This window comes from Podarcis erhardii (genome assembly GCF_964252035.2).
Source record: "Podarcis erhardii genome assembly, chromosome: 4".
Lineage (NCBI taxonomy): Eukaryota > Metazoa > Chordata > Lepidosauria > Squamata > Lacertidae > Podarcis > Podarcis erhardii.
In genome coordinates this window covers 59,788,674-59,811,424 of record NC_138508.1, presented here as the reverse complement: position 1 = coordinate 59,811,424, position 22,751 = coordinate 59,788,674, and the positions used below count along the sequence as shown (strand labels likewise).

The 22,751-nt window shown below is 38.6% G+C and overlaps 1 protein-coding gene and 1 long non-coding RNA gene across 16 annotated transcripts in view; one reads left to right on the top strand and one right to left on the bottom strand.

Annotated features, from left to right (window-relative positions):
* The window catches only part of CASK (calcium/calmodulin dependent serine protein kinase), a 125,515-nt gene that overhangs the window by 26,391 nt on the left and 76,373 nt on the right, over window positions 1-22,751 (bottom strand). For 6 of the 13 annotated variants that reach the window (XM_081858581.1, XM_081858573.1, XM_081858579.1 and 3 more), the window contains exons 11-18: window positions 14,822-14,839; window positions 12,006-12,127; window positions 10,967-11,044; window positions 9,524-9,604; window positions 7,912-8,100; window positions 6,447-6,525; window positions 5,445-5,530; window positions 3,652-3,720 (exon numbers count right to left, since the gene is read on the bottom strand). In XM_081858581.1, coding sequence (XP_081714707.1) covers window positions 3,652-3,720; window positions 5,445-5,530; window positions 6,447-6,525; window positions 7,912-8,100; window positions 9,524-9,604; window positions 10,967-11,044; window positions 12,006-12,127; window positions 14,822-14,839 — 722 coding nt within the window. Of the gene's footprint in view, window positions 1-1,401; window positions 1,426-3,651; window positions 3,721-5,444; window positions 5,531-6,446; window positions 6,526-7,911; window positions 8,101-9,523; window positions 9,605-10,966; window positions 11,045-12,005; window positions 12,128-14,821; window positions 14,840-22,751 lie in introns of all 13 variants that reach the window. The other 7 variants (XM_081858577.1, XM_081858576.1, XM_081858580.1 and 4 more) reach the window with 3 other exon arrangements.
* Window positions 18,281-20,269, top strand: LOC309340119. Of its 3 annotated transcripts, none has more exons than XR_014155811.1 (3): window positions 18,281-18,729; window positions 19,340-19,479; window positions 19,648-20,269. It is a non-coding gene; the product is annotated as an uncharacterized lncRNA (long non-coding RNA). The 3 variants fall into 3 exon arrangements; XR_014155812.1 differs by having other exon boundaries at window positions 18,281-18,873; XR_014155813.1 differs by lacking the exon at window positions 18,281-18,729 and having other exon boundaries at window positions 19,124-19,479.

Sequence of the window (22,751 nt, the reverse complement as noted above, 5' to 3'; positions counted from 1 at the left end):
AAAAACTTGTACACATGGAGAAACTCCTCTGGATCTGGGGATTATTTTCTTACACAATGCTTTCCTGCTAAGTCAGAAACAGCCCTTCCATGCATGGAAGACGCTTTCCATCGACTGATGGCATACCTATGGTTCCAACCCAAAGCCTATATTTCAGGTTTTCACAAATTTTCAGGTGTTTTTTTAAAAATGCAAAGCTTCTCGAAAGAACTCAAACATGCATTTCAAGAAATTGTGTTTTGAAATTTTGAAAATTGAGCTTTTTATAGATGCTAGAAGTTGAGTTTTTTAATGAAAAATCAAAGTGAGGATAGACTACTAAAAAGAATGGCTAGTAAAAAGCAAAATGAAAAGAAACACAATAACAGATCTAATTTTACTTCTATGGATCAAAAACCTCCAATTGTATTGTTTTAATGTAAATGAATGTAAAGTTATCTTCTCTTTTTTATTTTATTTTGTAGGAGCAGGAGAGCTTTGACCAAGGCAGCATCTAAAAAAAGAATTCTTAAAATTCAAAGTGATTATCAAAGTCTAAAATACAACCTGAGAGTTCTAGAAAAATAATAACTTGTTTTCAGTGCTTGACTACAGATATGTGCTCAATCATTTGTGGAATGCATTTAGAGAAATAAGATTCTACGGTATACAAACTATCCTTTAAAAATCATCTTATGCTGAGGGTTAGTATTAGAGGTTGAAGCTATTTCACCGCCTCCTGAATTAAAGCCATCTTGGTATAGTCTATAACCATGTTAAGTGTTTTGAAGGGCAACATCCCCTCAACATTGTCATGCTTTGTATCACTGAATAGGATTTATGTGTGGGAAAATGTGGGTTCCCCACTAGCATATTCATTGCTTGGATTGTTGTGAGGACTGCGGTATGGAAGTGTCATGGGCACCTATTCAGTACAGTTTGTAATGTGACTTGTGATGCCAACACAGGGTTTTTTTTAATAAAAAATAATAATAATCCAGGCCATTTTGTAAGTATTACTTATCCTTCTAAAACAAAAGGTTTGGAGACTGTGCACTGAATCAACTGCACGACTCCTGAACAGGAGTGTACAACTTGTCAAGGTTTTAAAATGGAGAAACAGTAGCATGGCAAGCCTCCAATGCAAGGTGGGCCTCTCATTACCTTTTATATGAGTGTGAAATGTTGTGCTATTGACACAAACAAGTAATCTACATGGATGTTGAATAATGGCTTATATGCGCTTCTGGCAACTACTGAAATAAATACAATTTACTTCAAAATTAAATAATTGCCATTTTAGAATGGAAGATGATAATTTTGCGTATCTGTATATTGGCAATCTATAATATGCTACGAAAATCCACATAGGAACAACTGATACATTGAGCATGCAGTATTTTAAAGTATGACATCACTTACATAGTATTTCTCCCAGTTTGTTTGCTAAGTAGGAAAAACATCCTTCCTTAAAATGAATTTAATCAAAACAAATCTATCAAAGCATATTTTATACAGGTACAAAACCCCAAACAAGCAATTAGAAACATTTTGCATGGGAGAAAAGAGAGTGGAAGGCTCTTTGGTTTAAGAAGTTACATGTACTTCCTGGAAAAAAGTGTTTTAAATAGTTTTACACTTAGGCATTGCAGAATTAAAGATTATGAAACTAGAAAAAAAATTAAAGAGGTAACCCAACAATAATTTAAACAGAATTATATTTAAATATTTTCTGAAAGCTGTTTGGCTCACAATGTGCCACTAATTTATCTCCTTGCTAGTTTGCCTGATATCAGGATATTCCTAAACTTTTAAATCTTTTTTTAAATGTACAGTTCAAAATCCATGAACCACTTCCCACTTTTTGGAAGTATTGCAAACTGTGTTATATTCCTAATTATAGTTTTCTTTTAATATTTTTGAACAGACATCATTTTCTTTGGCTAGATAATCCCCCCAAAATTTCATTCTATCCATGCCTCATTACAATTATGAATTGCAAAAAGAATCCAAATTACCATAAGCCACTGTGAATTTCTACTTCTTACAACTAACAGTGATTATATGGAACTTTGCGCTCAGGATATAAAGTACAGTGGTACCTCGAGTTACAAATGCCTCAGGTTACAAACGCTTCAGGTTACAAACTCCGCTAACCTGGAAGAGTTACCTTGAGTTGAGAACTTTGCCCCAGGATGAGAACGGAAATTGTGTGCTGGCGGCACAGCGGCAGCAAGAGGCCCCATTAGTGAAAACATGCCTCTAGTTAAGAACAGTTTCAGGTTAAGAATGGACCTCTGGAACAAATTAAATTTGTAACTAGAGGTACCACTGTATTAAAATCATGAAATAATTATCTGTGATTTTGAAAAGGGCTGGCTTTTCTCATAACTGCAATTCTCATAACTGCAATCTTCTCCTTTCTTCTCTTTCTTCTTCTCTCTTTTACAAGGCATTTGATCTGCCATACTACTGCCAGGTAGATAACTCTAACCCCCCCCCCATTAGCATTTTCAACAGGAACAGACTTTGTAAATCTACCCTATGTATGTTAGAACATTTAGTGGTCTCATGAAATAAGTTATCCCATGAAATAGAATTGGTATAGCGTTGCTTACTCCTGACAAAGCCAAACATCTACTTAATTTCTATCATAAGTGAGAAGTTTCATGACTGTACTTCTCACTAGGTACTAGATACAGAAATTTGTCCTAATGTATTAAATAAAAATAATTATTTCCCCATTTTTTTCTGATATCAGTGATTCTTCAGCCATCTGGTGCTTTTGCTTTCCTCTGGCTAAATTGGTAGATTAAACGGATATCATAAATGAAATATATCATACATCCCAATGATGAATTCATTTTCAACATTCTTTTCCTATTTATCTATATAACTTTTATCTCTTTATTGAGTATCTTGCCCTTTGGTCACATGGTTATCCTTTTTATAATAAACAAACAGGAATTTCCCCCATTAATTGATAATCATAATCCTGCTAAGCACTTACAATTTACTGATCTTTTTGCTAATTTATTTATCCTCTGTGATGTTTAATATTTTCACTAGATGCAATATATTGGGCTGTTGGCTTGATCGGTTTGTTTCTACTAGAACATCTACATACGAAATGTTTCCCTTTTTCTATTTAAAAGCTTGTCTTTAATTCTCACATTTTAAAAAACCCTGCTGCTACAGCGTGCGTTTCCTTTTAGTATCATCCTTCTGTCTCTGTCAGTGATTTGCTATAGTAGTTTAAACATTTTAACTCCTTGAGAAACAACAGACCATGCATTCTGAATTTATTTTGCCTTTACAGTCCTCCTGAACATACCATCTTATTCACTGCACTAAAAAACTTACTTAAGCCTGCTTTTTACCACCCACTGTCCCAATTATGCCTAAAATAAAGCAGGAAATAGTACAAGTCCTTTTTCATATTATAGGCTGTTAGGGAGCAATTAATGAGCTGATGTAATGATATGAGAGAAGGACGACACAGTAGGTAGGTAGCACTACTCCTCTGTTCCGTTATCTTTGTTGTAAAATTGGTGTGCGTGATCTAACAGCACAGGCAGAAACAATTTCCCAGAAAGCAATAACATTCAGCCATCAGCAGGCAGTTAGGTTATAGGATTGAGAAGAGAGAGAGTAACTCATTAAATTCATTACCTCACATGAAGAAGACTGGGTGCGATAACTTGGCACAATCTTGAAGGTGATACTACCTCGCATTTCCCTCTGGAGAAAGTGAAATACATTTTTAAAAAAACAAAAAAAAACACAACAGAACACTCAAAACCATCTAATATTTCAAGAAAATAAAACACCTTAGGGCTTCAGCAGTTCTTTCAGAAATTCATGTTCAGAAATAAAATAGAAAATATGGCAACCATGTGGCTGTATTTCAAACCAGATGCACCTGTACTGTTCACTAGTACTCATTAGAGGTCTTCAGAAATCAGCAAGACATCACAAACATTTTGAACCTGCAAGCTGCTTCTCTCTTGGTGATTTCAACCTTTTCTCCTTGTCATTTCCTGACTTACTTTAGCAACAAAGACATGCGACTATTTTTCAATTTACATGTTAAATTCAAAGAAAATAATTTTGATATAGCATAAAATTTGTTATACTGAAGATGGAAAAATAGAGAGTGGCGTTTAGTACTGAAACACTAACATTAAAAACTCTAACCTAAATTGACCATTATTATAAGGTGAAACCTGCAGCTTGCTGCAGATTTTATAATTATTTATTTACATAGCATGCAAAGGCTTGTCATAATCCATTATTTCTTTAAAAACAACAATGAGGCTAAATTCAAAGAATGGGATTATTTTATGAACAACAAATGCGGGCATACAAGCAGAAGATAACAACAAGGATAATCAAATCTTACAGATGAAAGCTGCTTAATAGAATGCTTTGAAAATAACTTCCTTCCTGTGCTTAGTACTACTATTTAGATTGAGTTAAGTATTTTATATAAAAATGCATCTCCAGCCCTGAATAGAATGTGTAGATTAAACTTACACAACAAAAGACTGAACAACTTCTACAACAGCGATCACTGAAGACACAATATTTTTCATTACTGTTTTCATGAAAGAAAGATCGGTGTCACTGAACATTTTCAACTTCTGCTCCTTACCCTAACACACACAAGTTATTTGTACAAACTTAAAAGGACAGGATCAGAATGGTCAGTCTAACTCTTGGGAGCATTACTTTCCAATGGAAGAGAAAAAGAAGTTGGACTCGATGGCCCTTGTGGTCTCTTCCAACTCTATGATTCTAAGATTTTTTTTTAAGACAAATGTTCTAATTTTGCCATTATGAGTATCCCTAAAACATGCTGTATTTGTGTGTGTGTAGTACAAGTCATCCCAACTGAAACACTTAGTTAGGGCTTATTCATGATTACCTTTCCTCTGCTATTTCAAGGCAAAGGCGCAATTAAAAGCTCTGTGTCCGAGCCCCACCACCCCTTTTTGCTTTGGAGCTTTCCCCGTGAAAATCCATTCTTTAAAGCTCAACTGGAGCAAACAGCAATCCTTGGAAAATCTCAATTGATGTTTGCTTCAATTCAGCTTTAAAGAACAGTTTTTTGTGCAGGAGGCTTGGGGCACACACACCCTCCCATGTTCGGACACGGAGCATTAAAATGTGGACCGGCGTCTGGAAAGGGCAGGGCAAAAGGTAACTGTGGATAAGCCCTCAAGGACAGTAAATATCTCGTCCCACTTTAGTTGGTAAGAAAATCAGAAGAAGCAAGGGGAAAGGACAACAAATACTTTGAGGCCTGAGGTTAAGCTTGCAAAGAATTATCTCTTGAAAAAACAGTGATAGGTGATGGGGAAGCAAAGCTCACAGCACTGGACTCCATTAGTTTAAGAAGCAAATTTGAGATTTTATTCCTCCATTGAAGTTAGATAAATCAGATGCATAATTTGAATACTTACAAGCATTTTTTGCAGCTGTTCCACTGTTTGATTTGCTACACTGATTCCATTTATTTCCCGAATTTCATCACCCACATGAAGCGTACCTATAGAAGCAGGAAAGCAATATGGCATTGTGTAACAGAGGCATCAAATCCCAAAGAAAAAAAGGATTGGCAGTAAAAGGAGCCATACCTGAAATAATATTAAACTACATCAACATATTAAATATTAACATAAAAAATACTATATTTTTATTTCTCTTATTCAACACACACTATATATCTCAGTGGGTTTTCATACTCTCATGCTTTTAATGCACATCTTCTTCTTTATTAAATGTACAGATTGCTTTTTGCTCCAAGACCTTAAAGTGGTTTCTAACAATCATAAAATTATATGATCATTAAAACTTAATACAATTTAAAATCAGATCCATACTAAGCAGTAAATGCAAGGATGGCAGAAGAGAGAGAACATAACACACAGCAGAAACAAAATAAAATGCTGTAGGAAGCCCACCATGCACAAGCCACTGGAGATGGGCCCTTGGCTGCAGTCCAGTTAGCTCATGTCTTAATGAGGCCTTACTCATGACTGGTTCACAAAATATAGTATGAAATCAACCTTTGCATTATATGTTGTTTCTTGAAGCATTTCTATGCTTCAGGTATAGCAGGCACATCCAACAGGTAGATCATGATCTACCGGTACATCACTGGATGTCTGTGGTAGATTAGTAGCTCCCCTCAAAAAAGCTCAGCAGCTTTGACCTGAACCCCCAAAAGGGGGTAGATCACTGCCAGACTTTAACTCCATGAGTAGATCGTAGTACCTTGGGAGTTGGCCACCCCGGGGTATAGCAACAGGACTTGCTGAAGCAGAGAGGTATGGGACCATAGCCACTGAACAATTCCTAGCACCAGGTACTCTTGCGTCACTTGGACTCAATGCCTCTAAGCTCTGCATGTTTGCAGGGTACCACATGAAAGTTGTGCTAATTTGCTCTTGTGCCAACATTACCTTGTCTGTGAATCATTCCTCCATGCATAATTCTCGCTACAATGCAGTGGTTCAGTTCATTCATTTTTAAAGTGATTCCCTAGTAAAAAGAAACAATCAATTCAGAAAATAGGGAACAAGTATCTTCAGAAACGAAATTTGTTCATATGAGTATTCTTCACAGATGTGTAGTAGAAATAATGTCTGACCCAGCATGTTTGAAATTGCAGAGTCTGTTTATGGCAACCCTAGATCACTGGATAAAATTCTGTTTTTAATTATAATTGTTTTTAGAATATTTTTAACTGAAATTGTATTTAGAAGGTTTTTTTTTTTTACTCTAACTGTTTTTGTTTTAGAATGCTTAAAAACAAGACATAACGAAAGTTTGGATGTGTTTGCAGCCCTGGGCTGCTTCAAGAGGAGGGGGAGAATGAATGAATGAATGAATGGGGTCACTGAAATGATTTTATTGAAATGTACTGTTTTTGGTTTTATGCTATGCCTTCTTTGCTCTGAACCTTTTACAACTTACTTAGTGACTTTTTATAGTAAGCAACTAATACAGAATATAATAATAAACCTACCACTTTCTACTTTGTGCAAATTGCCAGCTATTCAGTTCTATTTCCCCTCGCCTATATTAGCCAGAATTCCATGACAGATGAGCATACTCAGTGTTCATCGGTTCCTTCTGCAGTTATTCCTGCCCACATGGGCTTCCCCGCCTAGTTTTGCTTTTTTTGTATTTCTGCAGAAGTTCTTAAGAGTTCTACCAACTTGGATTCTTCCTCTTGTGTGTAGATATTGTTTCAGTGATACATGGACTGGTGCTCAGCCATCTGTGTTAGCTATTAGGATGCGCAGGTGGGTCCTCACAACAGAATGGTGTGTGTCTGTTTCGAGGGAACCTTCAAAATTTTTCCTTTTTAGGCAGAACAAGCAGGCTTCATCTAGCAAGAGCGTGAATGGTCAAGTACTTTTATATCTATGTGTTTCTGCCTTATTTTTCAGCCATTCCATCCGATCCCCACTCCCATCCAGTTTTCACTCCTGTCCCCCACAAAGAGCTAGCATTCCATGGGCAGTGAGTCCTCATTGGTCTACTTTTGGGGATTCTTCCCATGAAACTCTTTTATATGGCTGTTGCCTTTTGGCTACATAAGCAACAACACTTGGAAAACTGAATTGGAATAAGAATATACTATGATATAGTTGGGCTAAGCAGCTGCAGCAGCAACACAGTTAGCTACAAATTGAAGTCTTTTTCTAAAGTTAGGAAAATGCAATATGTAATGCTACAACTTATTAAGAATCCCCAATAAAACATTTGTAATGATTAGCTATCAAATGCCATTCTAAAGATAGAAATTAAAAATGGTTTATAACTAAGTTTTATATGATCCTGTCATTAGTCACAATTTACCATCTGGTAATGAATGGATGCAAGTCAGATATCTTTATATGGGAGCAGCTGTCTATTTACCATTGGTTCATCTGTGTTTTTCTGGAACTGAACCAATCGCACTCTTGTTACATTCTCCATGTCCATGTCTCCATTGGCGCTCTCTGGAGAATCTCCATTTAAATATGGAGAGGTGGGAGGTGGTGTAACTCGTAATGCTTCATCACTGTAAACTTCATGTGCCACAACATCATGAGTTTGAAGCAAGGCCTGTAAGAAAATAACAGTTAGGATGTTCCATAATTTCTTGTACTTACTCTACATGTATGCGGATTGAACATATTCTACATACATAATGATGGTGTCTTAGAATCATACTGTATCTTTTTTGTCAGATTTCAAAACCCAAGCAACAGTGGTACCTTGGTTTACGAACTTAATCTGTTCCAGAAGTCCGTTCTTAAACCAAACCATTCTTAAACCAAGGCGTGCTTTCCCATAGCAGCGGGGGACTCAATTTACACTCAAGGGGGACTCAATTTACACTCAACAGGAAGCGGAACATGTTCTGCTTCCAAGGCAAAGTTCACAAACTAAGACACCTACTTCTGGGTTTGCAGCGTTCTCAATCCAAGTTGTTCATAAACTAAGCTGTTCTTAAACCAAGGTACCACTGTATTTACATTATTGTGTGATGTGTGCGTACTTCATTGACACACATGCACACCTCTTAACTTTCCTTTAAAAAAAATGTGGTTTATTGGAAACAAGAGTATTGTACTCTATGGGAATGGTGAGATAATGTTTGCTCCTAATAGCACCCTTAATTCAGTGAAAACAAAAACTAAAGAGTGGGTAGATTGCTGTTTTTGAGGGAACTGCAATTATTTTAATTAAAAGAGGAGTTCCAAGCGATAGCAGAAATACTCATCCACGTGAAGAAAGTATGGCCAATGGCCTCCTTTCCCAGGTCCTTTTTTGGGGGGGGGAGTGGGTAGATTTTGTCACATTGCCCACTGCAGACCTAGCTAGCTTATTCCCGAACATAATAAATTAGCTCCACATTTCCTGTCTTGACTTGGCCATGCCACAGTCCAGCTATGGCTGATCACAGTGTCAAGGCTTTGAGTTACAGGGTTCCTCTTAGCCTATAGATGGCTAAGTTAGATATCAGACAGGCAGGACAGAAATAAGTTAAATAAATACATTTAAATAATAATATGTTGCTAATTAGTTATCACAAATTTTATACTATGATAGTTGATTCATCTCAACAGATTTGCTTTTAAAATTATTTTACCTTAGTTAACTAACATCTCAATCCTATACATGTTTCTGCTCATAAGTACCACTGAATTCAGTGGTATTCCCAATGCAGAATTGCAGCCTTAGATAAAATAATTGTTTCTAGACTTTTCTGTTGTCACTATAACTAGAAGATGACAAATGCCATAGGAAAGCATGATTACTGTCAACTAAACTGTTAGTAGTGTTAATCCAAATGGTTGATTGAGCATACTTCTGTGCGCTTAGCTAGATTTTTGTTTTAATGCTCACAGGAATTTCCCCCCGATGCAGAGGTTTCAACGACAAATGTTAAGAATGGCCACTGCAACATTTTACTGTTATAAAACAATATAAAATTGTTTTACATTTTTAAAACAAACAAACAAACAAACAAACATTTGCTTACCATGAAATGAGGTTGTGTTAAAATACGTTTCAGTTCTTTTGCATCACTGTTTTCAGGGTAACATGAAATTTCTTCCAATACCTGGGAACCAAATCAGCAGACATGCTAATTAAATGAATTGAACTTTTAAACACATTAATTCCCGTCCCCCAATCAGCCGTAACCCCATCATTTGAATGTTAACTCTATAGAAGGTCTAAAAGAAGTGAATTAATTAAAATATCTTACTTTTCTTTTGACAGATGAAATAATGAGTGTTCAATGAAACCTCTCAATTCAAATTAAACAAATTTAAATTATTTAATTCCAAAGCAAAATGCTAATTATGAATAGCATTGTATTTATTTGTTATATTTATCTCCCACTCATTCCCTCCAAGTAACCTGGATGAGTCTACATGAGATTCATAAATAGTCTCAGATCTGCATAACTAACTAGCTATGTGTACCCCACACTTTAGCAGAAAAAGCTCCTTAAGAAGGCCCACAGTGTCCTGGGACAAATGCTAATATGCCAGTGTCAGGACACACAGATTTGTGCAAAAGTGGTAGGAAGAGCAATGTGTTTGCTTTACCCATGAAGGGACTTTCCTAATTGGGAGAGGGCTTCACTCTGTAACTGGATTTATATGATTGTTGGGTGTGGATGTATCACTCAGTATGGTGTATCCATCATTGGTGTGGGTGTGTGGGTGTGTGTGTGTGTGTGTGTGTGTGTGAGAGAGAGAGAGAGAGAGAGAGAGAGAGAGAGAGAGAGAGAGAACAATAGAAAAGTGGGAGCAGGTGTGTGAGAGACATAAAAGGAGAGTAGGTAGATAGGTTGGTGGAAGAGGTGGGGGTATGTGAGTGAGAGATAGAAAGGAGAGGGAAAGTATTTAGATAGTTGTGCATTGTGTCTGTAAGAGTGAGAGAAAATGGGGCCAGGTAGATCAGTGCAGTCTAGGTGTATGTGTGAAAACGGGGAGAGCTAGATAGGTTGGTGTGCATGTGTGAGAAAGAGGAAAAATCAGAATAGGTAGATCTGTGTGGTCTATGTCTGTATGAGAGTAAAAGAAAGAGGGAGATGTATGTTGGTTGGTTAGTTTGTGTGGGGTGTGTGAATGAGAGAGAGAGAGAAGAGAAAATAAAGGAAGAGGAGGAGAGGTTCACAGATATGTGCTCCTTGTTGTTACTAGATAGCAACATCATTCTGTAGGGGGGAAACCAATTGTGTTATTGCCACAGTTGGGATCAGCAGGATATCACTGACTTCTTCAAGTTCCATTAGGATAATCATACTACGTATCTTTGAAGACTCTAACACCACTGTATTTACTCATGCAAGCTGAACATTGTGCATGGAGCATGTTACAGCACCATGGGTAACAATTTGACAGTTATTTCATTTGGATTTAGGACATAGAAGTCTGTATTCAACCAGTTCAAACATGTTTAAAATGCTTACCTCTTTGGCTCTCTGTACAGCATCACTTGGCGGATTCCTGATTTGCGGTGAAGATTTTGTGTTAATTTTGTCATAAAGCTAAAAGGAAAAACACAAACATCATAACTACATAGTCTACCTTTTGCTAAAACATCTCAAAAAATTCTTTCCAAAACAAACATAACCACACAACACACAAAAATGGTTATATCTTATGGCTATGCTAAAGAATAGGAATGGCCACAAACCGTTTTTGATGGCCAACACTCCCCAACACTATTTACTGGACACAGTAGTGCTGCATAAAGTGCCTTTCCTCTGCTGGCTGCCACTGAGAGCAGATATGACAGGCCCAAAACAGTAAGTGGTGCTCTGATCTGCTATGAAGTTTCCCAAGTGCAACCCAACATGCAAAAAACACAGGTTCACACCTCCCTGTTTCCAGAGTGCTCTGACCTGCTCTCAATGGTAGTGGCTAGAGCTGTCTCCCATCACTCCTGACTACTGGTCCTGCTAGCTAGACTGCAAGCCAAAATACACTTATGAAACAGTTACGTTGCACTGAACTCTGTGAGATTTGTTTCCAAATAAATAGTAAAACTCAAGATTTACCATATTTTTTGCCCTATAGGATGCACTTTCCCCCCTCCAAAAATGAAGGGGAAATGCGTGTGCGTCCTATGGGGCGAATGCAGGCTTTCGCTGAAGCCTACTTCCTAGACAGAGAAGGGAATCCTCGGTGTCTGAGACACTGGATGGAAGCAAGTAGGAAAGAACACCAGCTTTCAAGGAGTGCTACTGGCTTCCAATTAAGGTGTATGCACAATTCAAAGTGCTGGCTGTTATGAGCATTTATAGAACCATCTAAAATATACCAGGCACTGATCATGATTTTGACATGAAATGTTTTAAGGCAATTTGAGGCTAGGGTACCTTAAGCACTTGCTCCTCCAAGTTATTTCAAGATCTATAGCAATTTTAATATTCTCTACAACCAAGAAACATTGATTTGCTCAAAATATTTCAATAACCAAATATTTCTGCCTAGGAAAATACTTACATCTAGTAACGTATGAAGATGCTGATCCTGGAAAACACTATGTAGAAAATCTAAATCTTTTTCACTGCAATCTGTAAGCGCATGGATTTCCTCAAGGCTGTCCAGCACTTGTGAGACTGCTCCTATAGACAGAGAGAAGAAACTACTTAGAGAAAAGACTGAGGGCTCAAGTGGAACAAGAATATTTCAATGAAACAAGACATAAAGCTGTAACTTTTGCTGAGGAACTGTTATTTGAACATAATGAACATATTTTCATGTATTTATATTCTATAAATTAAAAAATACATTAACACAAAATAATTTTCATATAGCATATAAAAATGGCTTCCTCAATCCAACCATGAGTTTGTCAGCACAAAGCATCTAAAGTTGGTTCCACCGCAATCCAATTATGCTTAAGTCTGTAACATGATCTGACAAGAGTGTATTGGTTTTAAATCAGAAATGCAAGAGCAGCCAACATTTTTCACTGGTTGATTTCATACATCATGTGTAATCCACGGTGTAGCATGGTATGTCCGAGTTGAAAGGCATCCAAGCTCCCCTCCCCTCTTCCTTTGAGGCCAGAAGGACAACTTGGGCAGTGTTCTGTTTCAGTTTCCCCTAATCTCATCTTGCCATTGTCTGTGACTGTGGTTTGTAACAGTCTATGGGCAGTTTAACAATCAGCTTCAGAAAGCACAGTTTGAAATTGGCTTGTTCTGAAACTGAACATAATTTGTTATAAATTATGAACTTTGGTTAAGATGCAAAGATAAGTGCAGTGCTAGCTGGGTCGATGCTAGCTGTAGCCCCACATGTCTGGAATGTACTAACTAGGTGAGCAAAGGCAAAAATTAAAGTAAAATTGGCTCTTCTGGCACAGCGACCCACTCCCATCCCCCAATCTAAAATGTTAAATCCCACCACCACCACCAAATGGTTTGTGAAAAGCAGTTTGTGAAAGGAATGGTGGACAAGCACATAAGAGGAAAAAGGTCAATTTTGCATAGCAGAAACTGAGGTATGGTGCTCAAGACCTAAAATAGGTCTTTAAATCCTAGCTACTACCTTTTGCTGACCAAAGCTGTCTTGTTTCCATATTATATGAAATACTTTGTTTCTCAAACACCATTTCATTCACAAGTATCATACCATAAGTACTCCAACATGCTACAATGATTTGTCTTTAGTAAATATTTGATGTGGGCGGGAAAGTCAATGTATTTCCATATGCATAAACATGGAAATATCTACCTCATACCCCTAGCTTACTGATTTTGTGCAATCTTTAATAATGGTAAGGAAATGCTACTTCTTAAAAATGAACAAAATTTAAAGGAAACTGATATACATTTTATAGTTAATTACCCCGTTTTAATACCTGAGCTACTTTTTTTAGTCAGATACTAGACCACAGTTGTCAGTGCCATATACTTGAACAGTGGAATGCATACGTGTGTTCTAATTAGAGCAACCAAATAGAACTTTCCAGAAGAGTAGCAATTTTAATTCTGATATCCCATTCTAGGACCCTGAGTTAGAAACTGTGATATCCAGGATACCAAATTCTGCAGCAGATATCAGATTCCATTGTTGCATGGCAAACCTGCAGACGTGCAGAATGCATACAGCTGGTGCCAAAATAAAAAAAAAATTCCCATTGTGGTAATAGTATTGCCTAAACAGATCTGACATTTTAGGGCACTTCACTTAGAGGAGATCCTGAGATTTAGAACAGGGTTTTATATTCTTAAGTGTCATGAAACTTGTACTAATATTTAAAATAAAGATGATTCTACACAGAAAGCAAAGGCATGTTCATTCACAAGTCAATCAAAAGCAAATGAGGGGAAACTTGTCCATCTCTAGCTGCTGCCTGTCTGAACAGACAAAATACAGAGTTATGGTCTGACTCACCATAAGGCAGCTTCAATATGTTTACCTATTCTAACCACAGTTTGAAGATCAGGCTGTGTGGTGGGTTCATGTTGTCCCAACTCCAGCTTTGCATGCAGCTTCTCCATTCTGCTCCATGGGCTGTGATAACCAGCAATTGCTGAGGCATCTGAATCAGGCAAAACTATGGTTAGCAGTAACCAGGAACTGTCTCCAAACTATGATTTGAGGCCATAATTTGGAAGCAACACTAGTTGATGCTATACATAGTTTGCACACTTTTGGAAAACTACAATTATTGCAAAAAATGAAAAGGAGGGGATTGAATGCGAGATTGGAGAAGAGAGAACATGTGTATTATAAGTTACTCAATATATTGATTTTCAGTAACTTAAAATTACAGGAGGAGAGAGGGTGGGGCACACAGACCTCCCATTTCCCTTAAGGCAGGCACAGGCAAATTTGGCTCTCCAGATGTTTTGGAACTACAATTCCCATCATCCTTAGCTAACAGGACCAGTGGTCAGGGATGATGGGAGTTGTAGTCTCAAAACATCTGGAGGACTGAGTTTGCCTATGCCTACCTTAAGGCCTTCGTGCGCTTCTTCGTGCTTTGAACTGAGGAAGAGAAACAGGGCTGCATTGATTAGTTGAGGAAACCTGCCATATGCAGGTTTTGCACCCTTGCTTGGAGAAGAATTGTGTTCTTACTCTTAATACTATATCAAGAACAGCTTTCCCAAAAAAATCCAGAAGAAACATTTTTTATTATACTTAACTACCAAATAGTGTATACAATTACAGCATGCTTTTATGTTTCTTTTAAGCACAGGCAATATAAAACTGGGATAAAGGAGAAAATAGCAGATTTAAACATGCAAGCCAAACACAGTAGCAGAATGCAAAGCTTTAGAGGAAAACAAAGGGATACCTACTTTCTGCAGCTAGAAGTCCTAGCAGGAAAGGCAGCATTTGGACAAACAACAAATAGCATGAAGATTTCAAAATAAGCAATTATAAAAGCTGCAACCTGGCACACTAGCTTAGCCACACAAAAAAGATGAACACACAAACACTTTTTATTTATTATAGATTATATTTTAATATGTTGGTTAAAATAAGCAATACAAAGTGGGGAAGCAGACCCTGTCATACATTTTCCCTATTCTAAACACCTGACTTTCTGGCAGTTGTATAATTTTTGAAATTAAAACAAGTACAATATTTTTGCTATCAGTTATGCCATACAGGAGTAAGGAAGAACAAGTGCACATGATATATATGCAAAATCTGTGTGCATAATTATATAGCATCATAGCTTTTCACATCTTTAGTAAATTTAATTTACCAGGCAGTCTGATCATAATTTCAAAACATTAACCTGTGATTCAATTGTGAGAAACTTTGGACTTTTTTGTAGCTGGATTAGCTAGGAAAATTATTGTAAAAATGATCTTAAAACTGCTCAGACAGGAAAACAAATACATATATGTAAACATTATGGTGAGTAGATGTATTCAACATCAGGCAGAAGAAGAAATCAAGTGTGATGCAAAGAACAGGTTGTTTACCCATAATGCCAGTTCTCTGAGTAGTCATCTGTGCAGATACACATATGGATTTTGCACAGAGTCTCATTTGGGAACATTCTCAACCTAAGCTAGAATTTGGCAGGCACTCCATCCTCAATGCACCCACCTTCCCACTCAGTTCAAATTTTCAATGGTCACAACACATATATAAATTAGCCATGTAGAAAAATAGTAATGCCTGCATAAGGGAACAGGCTGCATGCCTGCACAGATGACCATTCAAAGAACAATAGGTACAAGTCTCTATGCAGTCACACATATTGGTAGAGTAGCAAGCTTACTGGAGAGCAAAAAGCTGAGTAAGGTGTCCGTCCGGGATCTCACATCCAGCTAGAAGTGATGAACAAGGGCTGCAATGTTGCAGGGGCCAAATATTTAGTAGTGCAACTCCCTGAAAGAACCCAGTGGAAGCTACAATAGCCCATGGGAATAAAGCTGGACCTGTTTCAGAGCAACAAGCTTTGCCAGTCCATAGAGGTGAAGATGGACACTCAGTGAATGAAATGTTGAATTGAGACTAGTTCACTCAGTTTTGCATACCCACAGCAAATTGACGGTGGCAGATTCTCCCGATGATCTGGTCCTGGACAACTAAAAGGACAAAGCCTAGCAAACATCTAAGCTATGCACTGCTTTGTCCTATTCTAATCCCGGGTTTGAGGAAAATTCTAGAACTATAGGCTCATTAAGATGGAATGGACTTTGGGTAAACCTGAGATGTCAGATTTCAGCATGACTCCGTCTCTGTGCAGTGCCAAATATGGCACAAGAAGTCTCAAAGAAAGGCCCACATCTCTTGGTGAGGATGAATCCTACTAAGAATACCACCTTTGAAGTGATAGGTTCAAACAGCCACTGCATGAGCTACACAAGCACCACTGTGAAGCTCCGCTATTGTGTTGAGGTAGCTGTTAAGTGTTTCTCAAACTTGGGTCCCCATTTACTGTTGGACTACAATTCCCATCATCCCTAGCTAGCAAGACCAGTGGTCAGGGATGATGAGAGCTGTAGTCCAACAACAGCTGGGGACCCAAGTTTGAGAAACACTTTTCTAGCCACTACTACTGAGAGCTGGTCACTCCGGGAACAGGAAGGTGTGCACCCATTTTCCTGCATGTTGGGCTATGCCCAGCACTTGGGAAACTTCATAGCAGATCAGAGTACTACTTACTGTTTCAGGGCACTCATATCTGCTCTCAGTGTCTGTGAAGTAGTAGTAATAGTACATAGGTCCCCATGAGAAACAGCTACATCTCCCTTGTGGAGGAGTGTTGATAACTCCTTACAGGGGCAGAAGATGCCAGAACACACAGCAGTGGGCCCAGACACTTAACTTCTCCATCAGTACATCCTACTCCTTCCTTCACATTCACATGGCACACTGTTTACCTGTCACCCGCATCTTTTCTTTCTTTCTCATTCTTTCCTTTCCCTCCATTCTCTCAAATTTTGCATACTACAGCCTTGCTCTAGCCTTGCTGTCTAACAAATTCCTGCTGAAACACATGTCAGCATACTGTGCATGCAGGGAACTGCTGCTGGCATTAGCCTAGTCAAAAGTTTATACTGCACCTGGGCTTCAGGGCTGAGGCTCACCAGGGATCCCTGGGCCACAGATTGAAAAATGCTGGCATAAAGTTTTGTGAAATTGACCCTACTTAAAAAAATGTATAGTCTAATTCCAAGTTGGGAGACACTTTTTGGGGTAGCATGGATGGAGAGGAGTGAGGTCACAGGGAACCAGATTGCACAAAGAGCAGTAATAATTACATGAAAATTAATGTTACAGTGACAATCACAGCTGATCAAATTGAATTTCCTGACGACATGCAGTCCAGCAGTTTCAAGATGGAGTCTAACACCAAAGTTTCTTTGTTTGAGGATGACTGTCTTAAGTGTCTTGGTATGTCAACATATTCTCTAGTATTACAAGTTCTGATGTCAAATTTGTGCCCACTTTTTGTGTTTGACCTGTTCATCCTGCATAGAATACAGAAAGACATTGCTGGCAGATGACTCTGCAATGTTTTGGCTGACATTATTAGATCCTGTAGATACAAGGTCAAAATTGGCATCTAGATTTGTTGTAATAATGTCAACCACAATGCCACAGTTTCATTTATCTGCTTCTTTTCATTCAGGCTACAACACTACTGAAGAATGTTACATATATGCACATACATATTTTAGCTCATTAAGAAAGTATTGTGCTTTAAAGCAGGAGTGGGAAACTGGATCCAGTCAGAGGGTCTGACTGAAGCCTGGTAAACCTAATTAGACCTGTGGACTTGGGGCTCCCCTTTGCTGCTTCAAAGATTGCATACTGCATCATTTTAGGCATAAAGTATACAAGTAAACATTAACATTTGCCTGTTAAGGAAATGGTCCCAGAAAGTTAATTCTCTCTGCCATCTAGTGGCAAATCAAAGCACTTAAACCTTCAGTGACAAACTCAGTTCGTCATATCCAAAAATAAAACTCAAACTCCTGAGTGATGAGAGTTCTGTTAAGACAATCATATGGGTTTTTTTTAAAAAAAGAATAGTGAGATTGCCTAGACCATTTCTTTCTGTAACCAACCCCGCCCCCCCATTTTCCTTTCAAGACAGTTTTATTTTTCTGGTTTAAATAACTCTGTTCTTTTTTTGTTCAAGCTCAGATGTTGGTTTGGTTACCGTATTTTTCCTTCTATAACACGCAGATTTTTTCTCCTAAAAAGGAAGGGGAAATGTCTGTGCGTGTTATTGGAGCCAAATGGCGCGAGGGGAGGCAAAAAAAATCAGCCAAAAATCGCGTCTCGGAGAAGGGAAATCTGAAAAGAGGAAGCGGCTGCTTTCCTGCATTCTGCCTCAGGGTCTTACTGCCCACCCACCTCTGTTTCCTTGCTGTGTTTGCTCAAACGGAACAAAGAGCAGGGAAAGCCCCTCCCCTCCAGGCAAGCAGAGGGGAAAGCAGAATGTCGGCTGCTGAAAACATGCAGGAGGGAGAGAGAGAGAGAGCGCGCACGCGAGCTGGCTGGCTTGGGTGGGTAGGTGAGGGAAAACTTTTGCCTTCCTTTCCTCCCTCCCGTTATACCCCTCTCCTGCATTCTTAGCCAGCTGCTTCTCTGCACACCCCTCTCGTGCTCCTTGTCCGTTCTGTGTTTTTCCTTCCCTCCCCACTTAAAATGTGGTTAAAAAGCATGGATCCACATGGATCCTCAGGATCTTTGCATTGGGTCAGCCCAAATTCACCATCAGATCACATAGCATGTCCATGGCTACAGCCTGCCCCCCAAAAATCACGCACCCACTGTTGCCTGGGGCTGCAATGGTGCAAAAATGTGGTTAAAAAGCATGGATCCACAGGATCTTTGCATTGGGTCAGCCCAAATTCACCATCAGATCACATAGCATGTCCATGGCCACAGCCTGCCCCCCCAAAATCACGCACCCACTGTTGCCTGGGGCTGCAATGGTGCAAAAACGTGGTTACAAAACATGGATCCACATGGATCCTCCAGATCTTTGCATTGGGTCAGCCCAAATTCACCATGAGAGCATATAGCATGTCCATGGCTACAGCCTGCCCCCCCAAAATCACGCACCCACTGTTGCCTGGGGCCGCAATGGTGCAAAAATGTGGTTTAACAGCATGGATCCACATGGATCCTCAGGATCTTTGCATTGGGTCAGCCCAAATTCACCATGAGAGCACATAGCATGTCCATGGCTACAGCCTGCCCCCCCAAAATCACGCACCCACTGTTGCCTGGGGCTGCAATGGTGCAAAAACGTGGTTAAAAAGCATGGATCCACAGGATCTTTGCATTGGGTCAGCCCAAATTCACCATCAGATCACATAGCATGTCCATGGCTACAGCCTGCCCCCCAAAAATCACACACCCACTGTTGCCTGGGGCTGCAATGGTGCAAAAACGTGGTTACAAAACATGGATCCACATGGATCCCCAGGATCTTTGCATTGGGTCAGCCCAAATTCACCATCAGATCACATAGCATGTCCATGGCTACAGCCTGCCCCCCCCAAATCACGCACCCACTGTTGCCTGGGGCTGCAATGGTGCAAAAACATGGTTACAAAACATGGATCCACATGGATCCTCAGGATCTTTGTATTGGGTCAGCCCAAATTCACCATCAGAGCACATAGCATGTCCATGGCTACAGCCTGCCCCCCCAAAATCACGCAGCCACTGTTGCCTAGGGCTGCAATGGTGCAAAAATGTGGTTACAAAGCATGGATCCACAGGGATTCTCAGGATTTTTGCATTGGGTCACCCCAAATTCACCATCAGATCACATGTCTGTGGCCACAGCATGAAGCACAAAAATGATACATCCACTGTTTCATTCAGAATGTTTTTTCCCTTGTTTTCCTCCTCTAAAAACGATGTGCGTGTTATGGTCAGGTGCGTGTTATAGAGCGAAAAATACGGTATGTGATCTGGTCTACCTGAATAGTCTAGCCAGTTTGCTCACACTCTATGGGCTTTAAGGGAGATGTACTTTTGTAAAGGGAAGGGTATTTAGTTGTTTTCTGATTTTTTTATTTTAATTGTTCATTGTAATGTGTGTGTTATATTTTTGTAACCTGCCCTGGGATAATTTGAAGAAGCGTGGTCTATAATTATCGGGGTGGGGGTGCGGGGGTGGGATACGTCGCAAAACTGGACTCTTGCTATCTGTAAGCAAAGTGCTGGTGTGGATCTATAAACTCTTAAAAGGTTCAGGACCGCGATACCTCAAGGACTGCCTCTCCCCATATGAACCGACCCAGACCCTGCAATCATCATCTGAGGCTTTTTTTTGTTTGCCTCCTTCACCAGAGATCTGGAGGGTAGAAACATGAGAATGGGCCTTTTATGTGGTGGATTTGTGTTTGTGGAATGCTCTCTCCAAGGAGGCTTGTCGGGTACCTTCATTACATATTTTTAGGAGCCATGCAAAAATGTTTCTCTGTAACCAGGGCTTTAGCTGATTAAGATTCTGTAGCCTTTTAGAAGTGTTAATGGGAGGGGGGTTATTGGTAATCTTCGGATAAAGGGTGGTATACTAAGTAAGTAAGTAAGTAAGTAAGGAAATAAATAAATAAATAAATAAATAAATGTAATATCCATAATAAATAATCTAAAGTTACTTCACAGTGTATCCTACCTCAGGATTGCTGTGACTGTTTCTCTTTTTGTTACATTATTTATCTTGAGTATTGCTTTCTTACTACCTTATCAAACTGACATCTTTTAAAACCAAAATATAATTTTCCTCTGGCATTCTGTTAATCTAACAACAAGCAGAATGCCATCCTAAACTTTTGTTGAAGTGCTTAGGCAGGATTGTAATTATAGAATTTTAAAATAATTTTGGTAATTTAGTGTATCAAGCACTAAACACCAAACATGTCTTAGATTATTTCTTATAATTACAAGCAAAGCAATAAATACAGGTAATCTAAAAATACTTCTTTTTAGCTCCTGGTATCCGAAACCACTACACATGCTGACCAGGGCTGCTGGGATTTGGGAAGACTGCTTTATACCCTACACGAGTGCTTTTTTTCATTAAAAAATGTTTAGGTGTACTCTCATTTTGACTCAAGAAAATCACCACTTTATAGTTCAAACTGGGAAAAATAGATACAGTACATGTGCAAATGTACAAAGATTCACAAAATGTTTAGGAGTGTGTGTACCCCTCTATCCCCCCCCCCGAAAAAGCACTGCCCTACACACCATAACTCTTCCTTACCGGAACTGTCACATTCCAGAAAATTCAACTGATATTACCTTGGAAAGAAGAATCCTATTTGAAATTTGCATTCTGAAAGTTTTGCCAGTAAACAACCTGCATTTCTGCTGATTTCCATAATTTTATAAGAATGATATTGAAGATATTGAAGAATTAATATTATTGCAGAAACCAGCAGCATTTGTACAGTGCTTTTAAGTGTTCAAACCATTGCTAATCTGTACAACACACTTGTAAAGCAGACTATGTTCCCAAAATAAATGTTAAAAGACCAAGGCTGAGAATTAGGGTTTAGTGCACATTGCTCGCAGCTCAAGAGATCATGCTTCTTCACCTTTCCCCTCAGATTTAGGATCATACAGCACTACTTCAGTTAAATTTAAATATAAAAGCTTAACTGAAGATTCTTAAGTTTCTTACTAATAAGCTTGTATCTCATGCCACATTCACTTTTTAAAAATTGAATTATTTTATTTCAAATAATAAGGTACAAATCCCTCTGAAGGATTCTCCAGTGAGAACAGTTAAGTTAGTGTCAAAAAACCATTCAAGCCCCTCCTTCCTGCCTCTGGAAAAACAAAAACAAAATAATACAGTAGGATGGCATTACACATAGCAATATAGCTTAGTAGAGCTATACAGCATCAACACATTCCTGCAACCTAGTGTGAGAAGGAGGCATCTTCAGTTTCATAACTCTTCCACCTGACCTATTCAAGACACAAGGATGCATGCGGAGACAAAGTAAACTAACTATGAACCTTTGCTTTAATACATGCTGATATCTTCAAATGAGGAAGAGAAATCATGCTGATGCTGTACAGAAAATAAGAGGAACCATGCAAGTTTTAGAACAGGAAATATGACAGAGCAGTTATGCAAGTGGGCTACTGCTTCTATTAAGATTGAGGAACCAGTAGAAAGAAAGCCTTCCTGAATCTTTAATAGATGGCTCTTGAAAAATATAGTGCATAATGCAAAAATCTTGAAGTGAAAATGTATATTATACAAAGTTGTGACTGACTTTCGGTGTACTATAGTACATTTTAGAGATCAGAGATAACAGCTAGTGGGAAATATGTCAATGCATTAATAGTGTTTGTGGGTGGGTAATCAGTAAGTGCTCCCTTTTGGTAACAGAACAACTTATCAAGATATGGCATGCAGTAAAATTAGTTAACTGAATTATGTTCAAATTATAAATATTATTTGAGAAAAAGAAAATTCATACAAACTGGGAATCACTTACAATATACTGAATAGGAAAGAATATTCTGAACAATTTGGAGATGCATTTGTTACATCAATCTCAGGATTACTTTTTCATCACCTTAAAGGTTCCTTTACTCTTCCTAATTGTTTTTGTTATTTGGTTCTGATTGGGTTACTAGGAGGCCTCTATTTTTCCTTGCCACAACTACTCACCTCAAAGAGTGGCTGGGGAAACCCAGCCAGGTGGGTGGGGTATAAATAATAAATTATTATTATTATTAGTCAGCTAGTAGGTGCAAAGGACTTGGGGACAA